Source organism: Oncorhynchus gorbuscha, linkage group LG19, assembly GCF_021184085.1.
Source record: "Oncorhynchus gorbuscha isolate QuinsamMale2020 ecotype Even-year linkage group LG19, OgorEven_v1.0, whole genome shotgun sequence".
In the NCBI taxonomy this organism is placed as follows: domain Eukaryota; kingdom Metazoa; phylum Chordata; class Actinopteri; order Salmoniformes; family Salmonidae; genus Oncorhynchus; species Oncorhynchus gorbuscha.
In genome coordinates, this window is record NC_060191.1 from 30,029,166 (window position 1) to 30,051,499 (window position 22,334).

General features: G+C 42.6%; 1 protein-coding gene across 1 annotated transcript in view; it reads left to right on the forward strand.

Annotated features, from left to right (window-relative positions):
• LOC124004717 (melanin-concentrating hormone receptor 2-like) overlaps nucleotides 1-22,334 on the forward strand; it is a 37,674-nt gene that overhangs the window by 13,790 nt on the left and 1,550 nt on the right. Inside the window, exons 2-3 of the mRNA XM_046313438.1 lie at nucleotides 1,471-1,680; nucleotides 16,639-16,833. Coding sequence (XP_046169394.1) covers nucleotides 1,471-1,680; nucleotides 16,639-16,833 — 405 coding nt within the window. The remainder of the gene's footprint in view (nucleotides 1-1,470; nucleotides 1,681-16,638; nucleotides 16,834-22,334) is intronic.

Below are 22,334 nucleotides of genomic sequence, written 5' to 3' on the forward strand. Positions count from 1 at the left end.
GCTCGGCTGCCCGGAGCACTGTTCTGTGAGCTTGCAATGAGTCGTCAAGCCACGGAGCGGGAGGGGAGGACCGAGCCGGCCTGGAAGATAGGGGACATAGAGAGTCAAAGGATGCAGAAAGGGAGGAGAGGAGGGTAAATTTCTGGGATATTTTATTTCAGATCATGAAACATTGTACCAACACTTTACCTGTTGTGTTTATAGTTTTGTTCAGTATAACTGCATTCTAAACTGAAGACCATGATTAGTTGATTATTGTGTGTCACCACCAGAAAGTCAGAGATATGGAACTCAGTGGAGAGTGACTGTAATAACATTGAGCAATCAAACATTAAAGGCATTCTCCGGGGGATTTCACTTCACCGGACTGTACGTGTACCACTGCAGCACAAATTGGATGTGTTATCACTGTATTTGCTCAATGTTAAATCAAATAAAATAAAAGTTAGTTTCAGCAGGTCCTTTAGGTCAGTGTTTCCCAACTCCAGTCCTCGAGTACCCATCACAGTACACATTTCTGTGGTGGCCCCGGACCAGCACACCTGATTCAACTAATCACCAAACCTTCAATGACTTGAATCAGGTGAGTTTGTCCAGGTCTTACAACAAAAATGTGTGCTGTTGGGGTGCTCAAGGACTGGAGTTGGGAAACACTGCTTAAGGTGGAACAATTTACTTGAAAAGCAATCCTAAAGATCCCATTACCCGGCTGTGTGTACACTGATTTTAGATGTCCTTTCCATTTCCATACAGAGAGACTTTGAAGCAAGGCCTTTGATTTGACCAGTCAATAAAATCCAATGCAGTGCATCTTGGGATGTTCACATGAGGGGAACCAAAGGGTAGAGTGAGTACCTCAGGCCATATGATAAAATAAGTTGAAAGGTGATGGTCAGGAGCCACTAGAGGACACATGGCCCAATTATGACTCTTTTAATAACTTTATTTTAAATCTTGCTGAACTGGGGTTTGTTAACTATAAAATAAAGGTTGTGGAGGAATCGCCCTACAATGTGACCTTACGCATTAAGCAGATTGGAGTTCCTTACTTTAACTTCTTAAGGGCAGCTCTGCCTTGAGAACATGTTTATGTTTAGGAAATAAATGTGATTGTTTGAGTTTAGGCAAGTAATTCCAATTGGTTGAGGTTTGGGTTAGGCTAAGATTACATAAGACATTTGATTGGCTAAGTGTACTGTCGCGAAGGGTTGGGTTGCGAACAAGCATGCTTGTGAATGAAAATGTGAATGTTAATGACATCCTCCACCAACACGCACCACCACCAAACAATCTATCATTCTTTCTGCCCCATGAGGCAGAACAGCCCTCAAAACAAAATTGAACAAGCACAGATTGTTGCTTTGTTGTTAGATGTGATACGTGTGCAGTAGTTATGCAGTCCACTATTGTTCGTTCTGAATGTATTAAACACAGAGTACAGACAGTGTTAAGATGTGTGTTATTTTACAGGACCACAAAGAAGACCGTTCCAGACGTATACATCTGTAACCTGGCCGTGGCTGATGTGGTCCACGTGACGGTCATGCCCTTCCTGATCCACCAGTGGGCCCGGGGGGGGCATTGGGTGTTTGGCAGCACCCTCTGCACCATCATCACCTCCCTGGACAACTGCAATCAGGTGGCCTGTGCAGCCGTCATGACCGCTGTCAGCCTGGACAGGTGAGTAAAATGATATGGGAGTCAGTTTGCCTTGTATTCTGTTGCCGGTTGGCAATACCCAGTTGGCAATAGAGCACAGCTAGGAGACCGGCACATAAAAACACCAAAATTACAATTAAGCAATCCATTTCTGTCCAGATCTTCACATTTTCATATTTGGAACATGTCCTTGCATGCCATGCACTGAGTATGTAATTTGACACTTCATTAGATTCTGATCATAATTGGGGAGTTGACTTTGCCAAGCTGTTGAAGGTTAAATGTCTCAGTAGTGGAAAAAGGTGTATAGTCAGTTCAAATCAAAATTTATTGCTTGCGTACACAGATTTGCAGATGTTATTGCAGGTGCAGTGAAATGCTTATGTTTCGACGGTGCAGTAATATCTAGTATAAAATATCCCAAAAGAAAAAAAAATCTAAAAAATCAATTAAGAAATCAGAACGAGCAATGTCAGAGTCCGAAATATAAATAAACTCAGCAAAAAAAGAAAATGTCCCTTTTTTTCAGGACCCTGTCTTTCAAAGATAATTTCTAAAAATCCAAATAACTTCACAGATCTTCATTGTAAAGGGTTTAACACTGTTTCCCATGCTTGTTCAATGAGCCATAAACAATAATGAACATGCATCTGTGGAACAGTCGTTAAGACACTAACAGCTTACAGACAGTAGGCAATTAAGGTCACAGTTATGAAAACTTACGACACTAAAGAAGCTTTTCTACGGACTCTGAAATACACCAAAAGAAAGATGCCCAGGGTCCCTGCTCATCTGCGTGAACGTACCTTAGGCATGCTGCAAGGAGGCATGAGGACTGCAGATGTGGCCATGGCAATAAATTGCAATGTCCGTACTGTGAGACACCTAAGACAGCGCTACAGGGAGACAGGACGGACAGCTGATCGTCCTCGCAGTGGCAGACCACGTGTAACAACACCTTCACAGGATCGGTACATCCGAGCATCACACCTGCGGGACAGGTACAGGATGGAAACAACAACTGCCCAAGTTACACCAGGAATGCACAATCCCTCCATCAGTGCTCAGACTGTCCGCAATAGGCTGAGAGAGGCTGGACTGAGGGCTTGTAGGGCTGTTGTAAGCCTAGACATTACCGGCAACAATGTTGCCTATGGGCACAAACCCACCTTTGCTTGACCAAACAGGACTGGCAAAAAGTGCTCTTCACTGAAGAGTCGTGGTTTTGTCTCACCAGGGGTAATGGTTGGATTTGCGTTTATCGAAGAAGGAATGAGCATTACACCGAGGCCTGTACTCTGGAGCGGGATCGATTTGGAGGTGGAAGGTCCGTCATGGTCTGGGGTCTTTCTACTCTCTCCAGATGAAATCTTGCGACTCGTGAGGTCCAAAATGTCCAGAGTCGCTCCCCTCCTCAAGAAACAAACACTTGAGCCCTCTGACGAAGAAATTACAGGCTGGTATCCCTTCTTTTTTCCCCCAAAACAGTTGAGCGTGTTTTCTCTGACCAACCCGCTCACTGTCTCTCTCAGAACAACCTTCTTTACTCTAACCAGTCAGGCTTCAAGACGGGTCATTCAACTGAGATTGCTCTTCTGTGTCACGGAGACTGCCAATCGAACCCAAACACTGCTAATCCTGACTCTCTCTCCTCTGTTCTCATCCTCCTAGATCTATCCGCTGCCTTCGACACAGTGAACCATGGTCCCGTGTGGCTCAGTTGTTAGAGCATGGCACTTGCAACGCCGGGGTTGTGGGTTTGATTCTCACGGGGGACCAGTATGAATGAAAATGTATGCACTAAATACTGTAAGTTGCTCTGGATATGAGCGTTTGCTTAATGATTCAAATATAAACATAATCATCTTCTCCACCATCTCAGGCCCTGCACATTCTTGGATTGTATCCTGGCAGGCCGCTCCCACCAGGTGACGTGGAGAAGATCTGTGCCTGCATCGCGTACTCGCACTACTGGGGTCCTTCAGTGCATGGTTCTAGGCCCTGTCCTCTTCTCTCTATACACCAAGTCACTTGGCTCTGTCATATCCTCTGTCATTTTAATAGTCTGTCATTGTAAGTAAGAATTTGTTCTGTTCTGGCTTGCCTAGTTAAATAACAGGTGGCGACACACATCTCTGCTTGCCAGGCAGATATCGCAGCTAGGCTGTCGGCCACCACCTCAACCTCGACAAGACAGACGTGCTCTTCCTCCCGGGGAGGTCCTGCTCACTCCAAGACCTCTCCATCATGGTTGACTCCACAGTGTACCCCTTCCGGAGAGCAAAGAACATTGGCGTGACCCTGGATAACACTGTTATTCTCTACATACAGCAAAGCAGTGACTCACTCCTTCAGGTTCATGCTCTGTAATATCTGTAGAATCCAATCCTTCCTCACATAGGTGGCGCAGGTCCTAATACAGGTACTTTTTTTATCGCCCATCTGGATTACTGCATTTCGCTGTTGGCTAGGAACTCGTGCCATCAAACCCCTGCAACTTATCCAGAATGCCGCAGCACGTCTAGTGTTCAATCCTCCCAAGTTCTCCCATGTCACCCCACTCCTCCGCACACTCCACTGGCTTCCAGTCGAAGCTCACATCCACTACAAGACCATGGTACTTGCCTATGGAGCAGTAAGAGGAACTGCCCCTCCCTACCTTCAGGCTCTGCTCAAACCCTACACCCCAACCTGAGTACTCCGTTCTGCCACCACTGGTCTTTTATAAACTAACACCCTACCAGCACCCACTTTGTTGATAGCTACTTCAAATGTGGATGGGGCGTGTTATCTGCTGTCTCCTGTAGTCCACGATCAGCTCCTTTGTTGACATTGATTGAGAGGTTATTTTCCTGGCACTACTCTGCCTGGGCTCTCACCTCCTACCGCTTGGCTGTCTCGTTGTTGGTAATCAGGCTGTTGTGTTGTCTGCAAACTTGATGATTGAATTGGAGACATGCATAGCCACGCAGTCATAAGTCAACAGGGAGTACAGGAAGGGACTTAGCATGCACTCCTGTGGGGCCCATGTGTTGAGGGTCAGCGTGGGGGAGGTGCTGTTGCCTACCTTCACCTCTTGGGGTCGGCCCGTCAGGAAGTTTATGGCCCAGTTGCACAGGGAGGGGTTCAGACTCAGGGTCCTGTGCTTAGTGATGATCTTGCAAGACACTATGGTGTTGACGGCTGAGCTCTAGTCAATGAACAGCATTCTTACATAGGTATTCCCCTCCAAACCCTCTTTTACACTACTGTTACTCTCTGTTTATTTTTATTTTTTATTTCACCTTTATTTAACCAGGTAGGCTAGTTGAGAACAAGTTCTCATTTGCAACTGCGACCTGGCCAAGATAAAGCATAGCAGTGTGAACAGACAACACAGAGTTACACATGGAATAAACAATTAACAAGTCAATAACACAGTAGAAAAAAATGGGCAGTCTATATACAATGTGTGTAAAAGGCATGAGGAGGTAGGCGAATAATACAATATTGCAGATTAACACTGGAGTGATAAGTGATCAGATGGTCATGTACAGGTAGAGATATTGGTGTGCAAAAGAGCAGAAAAATAAATAAATAAAAACAGTATAAAAACAGTATGGGAATGAGGTAGGTGAAAATGGGTGGGCTATTTTCCTATAGACTATGTACAGCTGCAGCGATCGGTTAGCTGCTCGGATAGCTGATGTTTGAAGTTGGTGAGGGAGATAAAAGTCTCCAACTTCAGCGATTTTTGCAATTCGTTCCAGTCACAGGCAGCAGAGTACTGGAACGAAAGGCGGCCAAATGATGTGTTGGCTTTAGGGATGATCAGTGAGATACACCTGCTGGAGCGCGTGCTACGGATGGGTGTTGCCATCGTGACCAGTGAACTGAGATAAGGCGGAGCTTTACCTAGCATGGACTTGTAGATGACTTGGAGCCAGTGGGTCTGGCGACGAATATGTAGTGAGGGCCAGCCGACTAGAGCATACAAGTCGCAGTGGTGGTGGTATAAGGTGCTTTAGTGACAAAACGGATGGCATTGTGATAGACTGCATCCAGTTTGCTGAGTAGAGTGTTGGAAGCCATTTTGTAGATGACATCGCCGAAGTCGAGGATCGGTAGGATAGTCAGTTTTACTAGGGTAAGCTTGGCAGCGTGAGTGAAGGAGGCTTTGTTGCGGAATAGAAAGCCGACTCTTGATTTGATTTTCGATTGGAGATGTTTGATGTGGGTCTGGAAGGAGAGTTTGCAGTCTAGCCAGACACCTAGGTACTTATAGATGTCCACATATTCAAGGTCGGAACCATCCAGGGTGGTGATGCTAGTCGGGCATGCGGGTGCAGGCAGCGATCGGTTGAAAAGCATGCATTTGGTTTTACTCGCGTTTAAGAGCAGTTGGAGGCCACGGAAGGAGTGCTGTATGGCATTGAAGCTCGTTTGGAGGTTAGATAGCACAGTGTCCAATGACGGGCCGAAAGTATATAGAATGGTGTCGTCTGCGTAGAGGTGGATCAGGGAATCGCCCGCAGCAAGAGCAACATCATTGATATACACAGAGAAAAGAGTCGGCCCGAGAATTGAACCCTGTGGCACCCCCATAGAGGACAGAGGACCGGACAGCATGCCCTCCGATTTGACACACTGAACTCTGTCTGCAAAGTAATTGGTGAACCAGGCAAGGCAGTCATCCGAAAAACCGAGGCTGTTGAGTCTGCCGATAAGAATATGGTGATTGACAGAGTCGAAAGCCTTGGCGAGGTCGATGAAGACGGCTGCACAGTACTGTCTTTTATCGATGGTGGTTATGATATCGTTTAGTACCTTGAGTGTGGCTGAGGTGCACCCGTGACCGGCTCGGAAACCAGATTGCACAGCGGAGAAGGTACGGTGGGATTCGAGATGGTCAGTGACCTGTTTGTTGACTTGGCTTTCGAAGACCTTAGATAGGCAGGGCAGAATGGATATAGGTCTGTAACAGTTTGGGTCCAGGGTGTCTCCCCCTTTGAAGAGGGGGATGACTGCGGCAGCTTTCCAATCCTTGGGGATCTCAGACGATATGAAAGAGAGGTTGAACAGGCTGGTAATAGGGGTTGCGACAATGGCGGCAGATAGTTTCAGAAATAGCGGGTCCAGATTGTCAAGCCCAGCTGATTTGTACGGGTCCAGGTTTTGCAGCTCTTTCAGAACATCTGCTATCTGGATTTGGGTAAAGGAGAACCTGGAGAGGCTTGGGTGAGGAGCTACGGGGGGGGCGGAGCTGTTGGCCGAGGTTGGAGTAGCTAGGCGGAAGGCATGGCCAGCCGTTGAGAAGTGCTTATTGAAGTTTTCGATAATCATGGATTTATAGGTGGAGACCGTGTTTCCTAGCCTCAGTGCAGTGGGCAGCTGGGAGGAGGTGCTCTTGTTCTCCATGGACTTCACAGTGTCCCAGAACTTTTTGGAGTTGGAGCTACAGGATGCAAACTTCTGCCTGAAGAAGCTGGCCTTAGCTTTCCTGACTGACTGCGTGTATTGGTTCCTGACTTCCCTGAACAGTTGCATATCACGGGGGCTATTCGATGCTATTGCAGTCCGCCACAGGATGTTTTTGTGCTGGTCAAGGGCAGTCAGGTCTGGAGTGAACCAAGGGCTGTATCTGTTCTTGGTTCTGCATTTTTTGAACGGAGCATGCTTATCTAAAATGGTGAGGAAGTTACTTTTAAAGAATGACCATGCATCCTCAACTGACGGGATGAGGTCAATGTCCTTCCAGGATACCCGGGCCAGGTCGATTAGAAAGGCCTGCTCACAGAAGTGTTTTAGGGAGCGTTTGACAGTGATGAGGGGTGGTCGTTTGACTGCGGCTCCGTGGCGGATACAGGCGATGAGGCAGTGATCGCTGAGATCCTGGTTGAAGACAGCAGAGGTATATTTGGAGGGCCAGTTGGTCAGGATGACGTCTATGAGGGTGCCCTTGTTTACAGAGTTAGGGTTGTACCTGGTGGGTTCCTTGATGATTTGAGTGAGATTGAGGGCATCTAGCTTAGATTGTAGGACTGCCGGGGTGTTAAGCATATCCCAGTTTAGGTCACCTAACAGAACGAACTCTGAAGCTAGATGGGGGCGATCAATTCACAAATGGTGTCCAGGGCACAGCTGGGAGCTGAGGGGGTCTGTTTGGACCTGTATCTGGCAGGCGGCAACAGTGAGAGACTTGTTTCTGGAGAGAGTAATTTTCAAAATTAGTAGTTCAAACTGTTTGGGTATGGACCTGGAAAGTAGCAGTGGGCAGTGCAATGGTGATTGCCTGTCATTTATTTTTCGTTTTTTTTACAGAATCTGTTTTTCCTATTGTTCGGCGTTATGGCAAATAAGCATTTCACTGTGGTGGGTTCAGGTGTCTGGGATAAGGTGGAGGTGATCTGTTTGGGCGTTATGAAGGGTGGGTTCAGGTGTCTGTCTTTCCGTGTCCTGACACTCTTTGTGGTCACCAAAGATCCCATTGCATTATCGGAAGAGTGCAGGTGTTAACCCTGGTGTCCTGGCTAAATTTGCAATCTGACCCTCATACCATCATTGCCACCTAATCATCTCCAACTCCAAATTGGCTCATTCCCTCTCCCCCCCTATAAGTTTCCCCCGGGTTGTTGCCGTAATTGAGAATGTGTTCTCAGTCAATTTTCCTGTAAAAATAATATATATATATATATATATATATATATATATATATATATATATATATATATATATATATATATATATATATATATATATATACACATACATCTATATGGTTGAAGTTGGAAGTTTACATACACTTAGGTTGGAGTCATTAAAACTTGTTTTTCAACCACTCCACAAATTTATTGTCAACAAACTAGTATTGGCAAGTTGGTTAGGACATATACTTTGTGCGTGACACAATACATTTTTCCAACAATTGTTTAGAGACAGAGTGAATTTTAAATTCAATAATCTATCACAATTCCAGTGGGTCAGAAGTTTACATACACTAAGTTGACTGTGCCTTTAAACAGCTTGGAAAATTCTAGAAAATTATGTCATGGCTTTAGAAGCTTCTGATTGACATAATTTGAGTCAATTGGAGGTGTACCTGTGCATGTATTTCAAGGCCTACCTTCAAAATTCAGTCCCTCTTTGCTTGACATCATAGAAAAATCAAAAGAAATCAACCCCAAAAAAATGTAGACCTCCACAAGTCCGGTTCATCCTTTGGGAGCAATTTCCAAACGCCTGAAGGTACCACATTCATCTGTACAAACAATAGTACGCAAGTATAAACACCATGGGACCACGCAGCTGTCATACCGCTCAGGAAGGAGACGCGTTCTGTCTCCTAGAGATGAACGTACTTTGGTGCAAAAAGTGCAAATCAGTCCCAGAACAACAGCAATGGACCGTGTGAAGATGCTGGAGGAAACAGGTAAAAAAGTATCTACATCCACAGTAAAATGAGTCCTATATCGAAATAACCTGAAAGGCTGCTCATCAAGAAAGATGCCTGCTTTGCTGAACGAGGGACTGGTGCACTTCACAAAATAGATGGCATCATGAGGAGGAAAATTATGTGGATATATTGAAGCAACATCTCAAGACATCAGTCAGGAAGTTAAAGGTTGGTCTCAAATGGGTCTTCCAAATGGACAATGACCCCAAGTATACTTCAAAGTTGTGGCAAAATGGCTTAAGGACAACAAAGTCAAGGTATTGGAGTGGCCATCACAAAGCCCTGACCTCAATCCTATAGAAAATGCGTGGGCAGAACTGAAAAAGCGTGTGTGAGCAAGGAGGCCTACAAACCTGACTCAGTTACACCAGCTCTGTCAGGAGGAATGGGCCAAAATTCACCCAACTTATTGTGGGAAGCTTATGGAAGGCTACCCGAAACGTTTGAACGAGTTAAACAATTTAAAGGCAATGCTATCAAATATGAATTGAGTGTATGTAAACTTCTGACCCACTGGGAATGTGATGAAAGAAATAAAATCTTAAATAAATCATTCTCTCTACTATTATTCTGACATTTCAAATTCTTAAAATAAAGTGGTGATCCTAACTGACCTAAGACATTTATTCAGCCTACAGTGAATGAGGCCCATTACCCATTTCCACCACTGCCCACTCCTGCTGGTCAGTGAGCACACGGCCACGGCCATCACCATGTTTTGCGTTTTTACTTGCATTACAATATGTCATTTACTGTAAATGTAATGGTAAAGCATAGTGCATATTTTGCAGATTTACCGGTTTTCTTGGCAAAATGTTTTCGATCAAATTTATCTTTTCAGATTGGGTTGAACTAATCCGGCAGCCTCTGCCATGGTAAGGACTCTCTTTAAAAGCCTGGGCTTTTAAAAAATAGGCTTGAAGGTTCAGTTCCTGAAGGAAACTATTCACTATTTAAAGTGAATAGAATAAAACGGAAACATGTAGGTAGTCAAACTGTACATTGTACAAGCAGAATAGAAAGGTTCGAAACTTTTGTGGAACATTACAGCACAGTTAAAAAAATATATGGCAAAACTGGATAGTGTTCAGAGATGGGAGGGGTTGAGGGGAGCTGAATGAAGTGTGGGATAACAAATAAAAATAAAAACAAGATAACTAATGTAAAATATACTGTGCCTGTAAAATGTATATAGGTTCAGAACTTTTGTGAAACATCACAGCAGAGTTAAAAAAAATATACAGCATGGCAAATAGAAATAAAAACTGTATCTTCAGAGATAGATGTGAGGGTTTGAGTGGAGCTGAAGGATGGAACTAAAAACAAACAAGATTACTGATATAAAATACACTGTGTCTGTAACATGTATGTACAGTGGGGCAAAAAAGTATTTAGTCAGCCACCAATTGTGCAAGTTCTCCCACTTAAAAAGATGAGAGAGGCCTGTAATTTTCATCATAGGTACACTTCAACTATGACAGACAAAATGAGAAAAAAAATCCAGAAAATCACATTGTAGGATTTTAAATTTATTTATTTGCAAATTATGGTGGAAAATAAGTATTTGGTCACCTACAAACAAGCAAGATTTCTGGCTCTCACAGACCTGTAACTTCTTCTTTAAGAGGCTCCTCTGTCCTCCACTCGTTACCTGTATTAATGGCACCTGTTTGAACTTGTTATCAGTATAAAAGACACCTGTCCACAACCTCAAACAGTCACACTCCAAACTCCACTATGGCCAAGACCAAAGAGCTGTCAAATGACACCAGAAACAAAATTGTAGACCTGCACCAGGCTGGGAAGACTGAATCTGCAATAGGTAAGCAGCTTGGTTTGAAGAAATCAACTGTGGGAGCAATTATTAGGAAATGGAAGACATACAAGACGACTGATAATCTCCCTCGATCTGGGGCTCCACGCAGGATCTCACCCTGTGGGGTCTAAATGATCACAAGAACGGTGAGCAAAAATCCCAGAACCACACGGGGGGCCCTAGTGAATGACCTGTAGAGAGCTGGGACCAAAGTAACAAAGCCTACCATCAGTAACACACTATGCCGCCAGGGACTCAAATCCTGCAGTGCCAGACGTGTCCCCCTGCTTAAGCCAGTACATGTCCAGGCCCATCTGAAGTTTGCTAGAGAGCATTTGGATGATCCAGAAGAAGATTGGGAGAATGTCATATGGTCAAATGAAACCTAAATATAACTTTTTGGTAAAAACTCAACTCGTCATGTTTGGAGGACAAAGAATGCTGAGTTGCATCCAAAGAACACCATACCTACTGTGAAGCATGGGGGTGGAAACATCATGCTTTGGGGCTGTTTTTCTGCAAAGGGACCAGGACGACTGATCCGCGTAAAGGAAAGGATGAATGGATGTATCGTGAGATTTTGAGTGAAAACCTCCTTCCATCAGCAAGGGCATTGAAGATGAAACGTGGCTGGGTCTTTCAGCATGACAATGATCCCAAACAAACCGCCCGGACAACAAAGGAGTGGCTTCCTAAGAAGCATTTCAAGGTCCTGGAGTGGTCTAGGCAAACTCCAGATCTCAACCCCATATAAAATCTTTGGAGGGAGTTGAAAGTCCATGTTGCCCAGCAACAGCCCCAAAACATCACTGCTCTAGTGGAGATCTGCATGGAGGAATGGGCCAAAATACCAGCAACAGTGTGTGAAAACCTTGTGAAGACTTACAGAAAATGTTTGACCTCTGTCATTGCCAACAAAGGGTATATAACAAAGTATTGAGATAAACTTTTGTTATTGACCAAATACTTATTTTCCACCATAATTTGCAAATAGATTCATTAAAAATCCTACAATGTGATTTTCTGGAGAGAGAAAAATTCTCATTTTGTCTGTCATAGTTGAAGTGTACCTATGATGAAAATTACAGGCCTCTCTCATCTTTTAGGTGGGAGAACTTGCACAATTGATGACTGACTAAATACTTTTTTGCCCCACTGTATATAGTATGTACTGTATAAGCTTGAAGTAGAAGCCTAGGTGTTGTAGTCCGCTGGTTTACTCCAATTAGGGAGAGGTGGTAGGGTAACGGGAAAGTAATACAGGAAAATATATTATATATATTTATAGAAAAATATATATGGGGGATTGGAAATGATGCAGACAATTACATTGATTGAAGCCACAAAAATATAAAAGCATGTAGAGTGTTGGTCCCATGTTTCATGAGCTGAAATAAAAAAATCCCAGTCATTTTTCATACGCACAAAAATAACATTTCTCAAAAATGTTGTGCAGACATTTGTTCACATCCCCGTTAGTGAGCATTTCTCCTTTGCCAAGATAATCCATCCACCTGACAGGTGTGGCATATTGAGAAGCTGATTAAACAAACAGCATGATAATCTGGGGTGGCAGGTGAGAGCATTGGGCCAGTAATCGAAAGGTCTAAACTAGTGTAGCTTTAAACTGCCAATTTTAAAAAAATTGAATATCTACATAGGCGTACAGAGGCCCATTATCAGCAACCATCACTCCCATGATCCAATGGCACGTTGTGCTAGCTAATCCAAGTTTAGCATTTTAAAAGGCTAATTGATCATTAGAAAACACTTTTGCAATTATGTTAGCACAGCTGAAAACTATTGTGCTGATTTAAAGAAGCAATAAAACTGGCCTTCTTTAGACTAGTTGAGTATCTGGAGCAACAGCATTTATGGGTTTGATGACAGACTCAAAATGGACTGAAACAAAGACCTTTCGTCTGAAACTCATCAGTCTATTCTTGTTCTGAGAAATGAAGGCTATTCCACACGAGAAATTGCCAAGAAACTGAATATCTCTTAACATGCTGTGTACTACTCCCTTCACAGAACAGGGCAAACTGGCTCAAACCCGAATAGAAAGAGGAGTGGGAGGCCCCAGTGCACAACTGAGCAAGAGGACAAGTACATTAGTGTAGTTTGAGAAACATACGCCTCACAAGTCCTCAACTGGCAGCTTCATTAAATATTACCCGCCAAACACCAGTCTCAAGTCAACAGTGAAGAGGTGACTCAGGGATGCTGGCCTTCTAGGCAGAATTGCAAAGAAAAAGCCATATTGCAGACTGGCCAATAAAAGATTAAGATGTGCAAAATAACCCAGACACTGGATAGAGGATCTCTGCCTAAAAAGTCAGCATCCTGGAGTTGCCTCTTCACAGTTGACGTTGAGAAATGTCTAACTTTTGAATGGTAGTGTAGGTAGGGGTAAAGTGACTATGTATAGATAATAAACAGTGAGTAGCAGCAGTGTAAAATCTAAGGGAGAGGGTGTCAATAAAAACTGTCAGTGTGGCCATTTGATTAATTGTTCAGCAGTCTTAAGGCTTGGGGGTAGAAGCTGTTGAGGAGCCTTTTGGACCTAGGCTTGGCGTTTCGGTACCGCTTGCCGTATGGTAGCAGAGAGAACAGTCTATGACTTGGTTGACTGTCTTTGACAATTTGACAATTACACTCTGTAGTGCCCTCCGTTCTAATTCCGAGCAGTTGCCATACCAGGCGTTGATGCAACCGGTCTCTGATGCAGTTGTATTACTTTTTGAGAATGAAATGAAAAGGTATTGTGAGCATTGCATTGTGAAAGGTATTTCTAGATGAAACATTGATTAGGTTTGGTGAAAAAGTTTGTGTGATTTTGTGTGTTGTACTTAGTCATTTGAAAATGTTTTTAAAGTAAAAAAAAACAGCCTTTTGATGATCTGTTTAGATTTTTATACAACAATTTCCCATATATCTGACGCTGTCTGGTTAAAAAAGAGTATGACGTTGTTGCCCCCTGTAGCATTGAATGCAAGGGAAGCCAGCGAGCATTTGGCCTCCCTTGATAAAAAAGTATAAAATAATAACCAATCAGCATTGAGCTAAACTGAGTGAGCTCACCTGTGAATGGTCCTAGGGCACCAAAAGAAATGTCAAGGGAAGCCATTTGGCTTCACACTAATCACATTACATCGAGAGCAAAATGTCATTGACAGAAAAAACGTGCATCTCGTTGTGTTGTTTTCCTCCGGTGGCTAGCCAGCTAAACTTGGCCCTTTCCTAAATTAGCCATGGATGGAGATATTATATTTGGATGTGTGGTTTTACTTAATTCTCCATACCGGCCAATGTGTCTTCTTATTATCTCGGCTTTAGGCCTATATATCACGGTCGCAAAGGCATATGAACTAACAGGTTATACAAAAAACAACACAATTATCACAACACATGTAATGTAATTCCCCAGTGATTAAAAAATCAATTAGAAAATAGTTTGACAACCCTATTTCTAAGCTTTTAAATGATATCAATCTCAACCGTTTATCTTTTCCAGAGATGAAGACATGGATATCTCATGGTGTATGCAAAATAGGGTATCTTTGAGCACCTTTATCTCTTGAAAGTTTATGCATTCAATGGAAAATATGTATGGAGGTTTCATTCAAATCAAAAGGGGTGCTGTCAAAAAGCGATTGAACTCAAATGGATTTACCCATTAGCCAGGCTAACACTCCACTGTATTGTATTAAGTACAGCATTATTCCTAACATTTCCTTTCACAGGGGTTGTGGTACGAACGTCGTGCAGGTTAACAGTGTGCATTCACCATACACACTACATTCCATGATGTCTGTGATTGCATTCCTATTTATACTTCCATAGAAACCTAAAGTACGTAATCAATAATGTCCTTTAGTATTCCAAACTGCTGTTACACTTTCTAAACTGTATTTACCATCCAATCCAGGGACATTTCTAGACGTTTTACTCTGGTTATGTTAAATTCATTCTTATACAAATGGAATACAAAATGCCAGACGAGGTACAGTAGCATAACTTGGAGGGAAAATCAATTTCCCTCAACTTCTTAAAAGTGATATCTGGCTCAGATTAGGAGCAACAAACAGATTTGTGGAAGTTGAATCATTTATTGGTTTTTCTTTAACCCTGAATGACCTGTTTCTAGTGATATGCAGATGGTGTCACGGCTTCAGTTGTATAATTGATAGCATAACGGCCTCCATGTCAATGTCGCCTGGGTATTAAAGATATGCCAGTTGGAGGCCAAACTCACTGACAATCGTTTCTAGCTAACTGTTCTGCTCATGATCAAAGTTACCTTTCCATTCGTTCCAAGCCAGCACAAAATGAAAACTCAATCATCTCACCGCAATCTCTACACACTCTCACTCTACAGTCTAATCTGCACTGTATTACAGATAGTAACATAGTGACCCTACCTGACTTTGTATAGATTGGTTAGCTGACAACGTCACAAAAACAATGTGCACACTTCAACGGAGCAGAAGTCCGTAAAATGTTGTGATTCTGGATGGCCAAACGGCTAGCAACAATGACAAGAAACTGTCATGTGGGGAATCATAAAAGTGTCTCATTTCGGCTGCGGTGGTTTCATCTTGTTCTTAACACCGTTTTGTTTTGAGGTGTTTGATTGATTTCATGTCAATGCTAATATTGCTAAAGTTCGCTAGCTAGCTAACCAGCAACTTTAACAATGCATTTGAGAGACAACACGTGCTCATTGTGCAACTGTATTATGTGTTCAATAAACAATGGAGACAAAATATAATTTACATGTTGTCAACATTCTGAAGCCAACCTTGTCTGGTTTGCCCCACAGTTGTGCACGCGTCAGTTTTGTTGCTCAACAACTAACCCTTCTATAGATTGTTGTGTTGTCAGTCTATGTCTACAAGGATAGAAATTAGGTTATTTAATGGGAATGTATGTTTGTGGCATATAGTGTCACTGACATTTAGGGTCACTTTTGCGCTCTTAAGATAACACAATTGGAAGAGGAAATCATACATTCAGAGGACAGCTGTTGCATCCTATAGATAATTAAATCAGCATGTTTCTATGAGTGATGTACCACTGACATACATGAAGACCATGGTATTGTACTGCTGCTGCTGTTCTTGTTATCTGAATATTGTGAAATACTGCTTGCTTATTAAGGCAATTAAGAGATTGATTTGGAGGTTGGAGGTTGGTCTGATTGACAAGAGCATTGATAAACGTACTGGTTTTCCTGGTTTCAAGTACTGATCCAGATTTATCAAGGGACCAGATCTAAATTCACTGTATTTTTACTCACTTAAATATTCATGTAAATGAATGAAGACTAATTTAAACTAAACTTGCAGGCAATTAAATCCCATTCTGTTACCCTTGAAAGTCTGAATCCTGGGTCCAGTCATTTGATCCTGTATCCTAATTATCTCTAATTATATGGTTAACCCAGAGAGCCATTTGTCTGTGTGTGAGTGAGAATAATATTTAAAAGAAACAGAATAATGTGGTATAATACATAGTAATCTACTCCCACTCACAGATAATACATCCCTGTTGTCATGTCACTTCCCTAACAACTCATGTCACATCCTCTTGGTGCTCTTAGCGTTTTAGCCATTTAATTTGTTTTCATTGTTATGTTTCACATTAACAGACAACCATAGTTTTGTCAGATTTCCCCTTAAAACGGTTTAATTGGTCAGTTCCTCACATTGATCTATCAACTGTTTCATAGGTACCTGGCGGTGGTGCACCCATTCCGTCTGATGACCCTCCGCACCCGCTCTAAGACAATCTGGATCAACCTGTTTGTGTGGGTGGTGTCATTTGTCATAGTCCTTCCTGCCTGGGTCCACTCCAAGGTGATTCGCTTCCCTGACGGACTGGAGAGCTGCTCCATGAACCTGGTCACTCCCAAAGAGGTGCTCTGGTAAGGTCACAACCCTGACATAACATCAAGTCAACATTGAATTTGGGTGGATATTTAATTGAGTTGACTAACATGATTTCAACATGGGGTAAACCAGTCCATGAAATCATGTTGTTGCTTTGCGCTTGAAATACATGTTTAATGTTAAAAGAAATGCAAAATATGATGTTTATAGAACTTGGTGTCCAATGTATATTTGTCTAGTGGGGTCAGATGACTCATGCTGGTCTCTATATCATGATCCTCTACTCTAGTGGTTCCCAAACATTTTATAGTCCCGTACCCCTTCAAACATCCAACCTCCAGCTGTATACCCCCTCTAGCACCAGGGTCAGCGCACTTTCAAATGTTGTTTTTTGCCGTCCTTGTAAGCCTGCCACACACACACTATACGATACATTTATTAAACATAAGAATGAGTGTGAATTTTTGTCACAACCCGGCTCGTGGGAAGTGACAAAGAGCTCTTATAGGACCAGGGCACAAATAATAATCAATAATTTTGCTCTTTATTTAGCCATCTTACATATAAAACCTTATTTGTCCATCAAAAATGGTGAATAACTCACCACAGGTTACTGAGAAGGGTGTGCTTGAAACTCTGAGCGCAGCCCTGTCCAGAAATCTGACAGTGGCTTCTCATGAAATTATATTTTCACAGAACCGCTTGTTGCAATTTTGATGAGGCTCTCTTGTTCAGACATCCGTAAGTGGACTGGAGGCAGGGCATGAAAGGGATAACGAATCCAGTTCTTTGTGTCGTCCGTTTCAGGAAAGTACATGTGTAATTGCGCACCCAGCTCACCCAGCTCACTCAGCTGCTTCGCTAAATCACATTTAACATTTTCCGTAGGTTCATTTGCACACAAAGAATCATACAATGATAGAAAGACCTGTGTGTTGTCCTTGTTAATGCAGACAGAAAAGAGCTCCAACTTCTTAATCATAGCCTCAATTACGTCCCGCACATTGAATATAGTAGTTGCGGAGGGTCCCTGTAATCCTAGATTCAGATCATTCAGGCGAGAAAAAACATCAACATGCAAGCGGTCAGACAAGTGAAAATGAATGTTAGTAATGAAAACTTAAAGCTTGTCTCCCAATACAAAACAATGTGTCAATACTTGTCCCCTTCATAATCAGCGCAATTCTGTATGTTGTGAAAGCATTACATGGTCGCTGTGCATATCATTACATAATGCAGAAAATACACGAGAGTTCAGGGGCCTTGCGTTAACAAAATTAACCATTTTCACTGTAGTGTCCAAAACGTCTTTTAAGCTGTCAGGCATTTCCTTGGCAGCAAGAGTCTCTCGGTGGATGCTGCAGTGTACCCGTGGTGTCGGGAGCAACTGCTTGCACGCGCCTTACCACTCTACTGTCTCCCTGTCATTGCTTTTGCGCCATCAGTACAGATACCAACACATTCTGACCACCAAAGTCCATCTGATGTCACAACGCTGTCCAGTACTTTAAAAAGATCCTCTCATGTTGTCCTTGTTACCAGTGGTTAGCAGAAGAGGATGCCTTCCTTAATTGACCTCCCATAAACGTAACGGACATGTGCCAGGAGCTGTGCCAGGCCCATATAATTCACTGCCTTTTTTCGAAGCAGTAATTGTTTCAAAACATCTCCTGCCATGTCACTGATGCGTTGTGAAATAGTGTTGTTTGATGAAGGCATTGTCTGTATAGTTTTTTGGCCTTTTCTCCCAGAATTGTCCCAGCCATATCCGCGGCAGCAGGGAGAATTACAGTGCCTTGCGAAAGTATTTGCCACATTTCAGGCTTCAAAGATAAAGATATAAAACTGTATTTTTTGTGAAGAATCAACAACAAGTGGGACACAATCATGAAGTGGAACGACATTTATTGGATATTTCAAACTTTTTTTAACAAATCAAAAACTGAAAAATTGGGCGTGCAAAATTATTCAGCCCCTTTACTTTCAGTGCAGCAAACTCTCTCCAGAAGTTCAGTGAGGATCTCTGAATGATCCAATGTTGACCTAAATGACTAATGATGATAAATACAATCCACCTGTGTGTAATCAAGTCTCCGTATAAATGCACCTGCACTGTGATAGTCTCAGAGGTCCGTTAAAAGCGCAGAGAGCATCATGAAGAACAAGGAACACACCAGGCAGGTCCGAGATACTGTTGTGAAGAAGTTTAAAGCCGGATTTGGATACAAAAAGATTTCCCAAGCTTTAAACATCCCAAGGAGCACTGTGCAAGCAATAATATTGAAATGGAAGGAGCATCAGACCACTGCAAATCTACCAAGACCTGGCCGTCCCTCTAAACTTTCAGCTCATACAAGGAGAAGACTGATCAGAGATGCAGCCAAGAGGCCCGTGATCACTCTGGATGAACTGCAGAGATCTACAGCTGAGGTGGGAGACTCTGTCTATAGGACAACAATCAGTCGTATATTGCACAAATTTGGCCTTTATGGAAGAGTGGCAAGAAGAAAGCCATTTCTTAAAGATATCCATAAAAAGTGTTGTTTAAAGTTTGCCACAAGCCACCTGGGAGACACACCAAACATGTGGAAGAAGGTGCTCTGGTCAGATGAAACCAAAATTGAACTTTTTGGCAACAATGCAAAACGTTATGTTTGGCGTAAAAGCAACACAGCTCATCACCCTGAATACACCATCCCCACTGTCAAACATGGTAGTGGCAGCATCATGGTTTGGGCCTGCTTTTCTTCAGCAGGGACAGGGAAGATGGTTAAAATTGATGGGAAGATGGATGGAGCCAAATACAGGACCATTCTGGAAGAAAACCTGATGGAGTCTGCAAAAGACCTGAGACTGGGACGGAGATTTTGTCTTCCAACAAGACAATGATCCAAAACATAAAGCAAAATCTACAATGGAATGGTTCAAAAATAAACATAGCCAGGTGTTAGAATGGCCAAGTCAAAGTCCAGACCTGAATCCAATCGAGAATCTGTGGAAAGAACTGAAAACTGCTGTTCACAAATGCTCTCCATCCAACCTCACTGAGCTCGAGCTGTTTTGCAAGGAGGAATGGGAAAAAAATTCAGTCTCTCGATGTGCAAAACTGATAGACATACCCCAAGCGACTTACAGCTGTAATCGCAGCAAAAGGTGGCACTACAAAGTATTAACTTAAGGGGGCTGAATAATTTTGCACGCCCAATTTTTCTGTTTTTGATTTGTTAAAAAAGTTTGAAATATCCAATACATGTTGTTCCACTTCATGATTGTGTCCCACTTGTTGTTGATTCTTCACAAAAAATACAGTTTTATATCTTTACATTTGAAGCCTGATGTGGCAAAAGGTCGCAAAGTTCAAGGGGGCCGAATACTTTCGCAAGGCACTGTAAGTCTTCCACAGTAGTATGGGGCTTGCCTGTCCTAGCCACTCAGTAGCTCACCATATAAGATGCTTCTAGCCCCTTCTTAATGGTATCTGTTGCTTTTATACATGTCTTCCTACTCGAAAGCAATCTTTATTCTCGCTCCAAAAACTCCCATGGCTTATTTTTCAAATGGTCATGTTTCATTTCTAAATGTTTGCGCAAGAGTGAAGGTTTCCCGCGAGAGAGTAATGGTTAATGTGATTGGATGTTAATTATTTCACGAGGCTTCCTGTATTTGACTTTGTGTTGTTATTTCGCTGAACACTAGATGGTTTCATTTTTATTTTTGGCAGTGAAACGAGTCTACTCAAGAGAGAAAAAAAACTCACCCAAATGTACAGCCCCGTTGGAAAATATAAATGTACTGTTTAAAAATGTGAAGATTTTTTTTATTTAAAAAAAATGTGAATCACATTTTTATTTGGCTGTACCCCGACTGCATTGCGCGTACCCAAGTATGGGAATACCTGCTCTGCTCCAATTCCTTATTCAACCCACCCTCCCCCAAATAGCTTCATAAATAGGAATGCAATCACACACTAATGGATGACCTGATGTAGCCCATAAAGTCCAACACTTTCCATACTAATGAGAAGACAAACCATACACATGTTATTGGCTGGCCCCTATTCCCAGTGGGTCAGAGGTTTACATACACCAATTAGTATTTGGTAGCATTGCCTTTAAATTGTTTAACTTGGGTCAAAAGTTTCAGGTAGTCCCTCACAAGCTTCCCACAATAAGTTCGGTGAATTTTGGCACATTCCTCCTGACAGAGCTGGTGTAACTGAGTCAGGTTTGTCGGCCTCCTTGCTCACACAGCTTTTTCAGTTCTGCCCACACATTTTCTATAGGATTGAGGTCAGGGCTTTGTGATGGCCACTCCAATACCTTGACTTTGTTGTCCTTAAGCCATTTTGCCACAACTTTGGAAGTATGCTTGGGGTCATTGTCCATTTGGAAGACCCATGTGCAACCAAGCTTTAACTTCCTGACTGATGTCTTGAGACGTTGCATCAATATATCCACATAATTGTCCTTCTCAGGATGCCATCTATTTTGTGAAGTGCACCAGTCCCTCCTGCAGCAAAGCACCCCCACAACATGATGCTGCACTCCCATGCTTCACGGTTGGGATGGTGTTCTTCAGCTTGCACGCTTCCCCCTTTTCCTCCAAACACAACAATGGTCATTATGGCCAAACAGTTCTATTTTTGTTTCATCAGACCAGAGGACGTTTCTCCAAAACGTACGATCTTTGTCCCCATGTGCAGTTGCAAACCGTAGTCTGGCTTTTTTATGGCAGTTTTGGAGCAGTGGCTTCTTCCTTGCTGAGTGGCCTTTTAGGTTATGTCGATGTAGGACTCATTTTACTGTGGATATAGATACTTTTGTACTTGTTTCCTCCAGCATGTTCACAAGGTCCTTTGCTTGTTGTTCTGGGATTGATTTGCACTTTTCGCACCAGAGTACGTTCATCTCTAGGAGACAGAACGCGTCTCTTTCCTGAGCGGTATGATGGTTGCATGGTCCCATGGTGTTTATAATTGCGTACTATTGTTTGTACAGATGAATGTGGTACCTTCAGGTGTTTGGAAATTGCTCCCAAGGATGAACCTGACTTCTGGAGGTCTACAAATTATTTTATGAGGTCTTTGCTGATTTCTTTTGATTTTCCCTTGATGTCAAGCACAGAAGCACTGAGTTTGATGGTCGGCCTTGAAATACATCCACAAGGTACACCTCCAAATGACTCAAATGATGTCAATTAGCCTATCAGAAGCTTCTAAAGCCATGACATAATTTTCTGGAATTTTCCAAGCACTTTAAAGGCACAGTCAACTTAGTGTATGTAAACTTCTGACCCACTGGATTTGTGATACAGTGAGTGAAATAATCTGTCTGTAAACAATTGCTGGAAAAATTACTTGTCATGCACAACGTAGATGTCCTAACCAACTTGCCAAAACTATAGTTTGTTAACAAGAAATTTTTGGAGTGGTTGAAAAACGAATGCTGTAACCATTTCGTTTAAAAATTGTGTGAAAAAAAAGATGAAATGCCCTTACTTTGTGAAAATACAATTCGTTTTCACCGTTGATTCAACA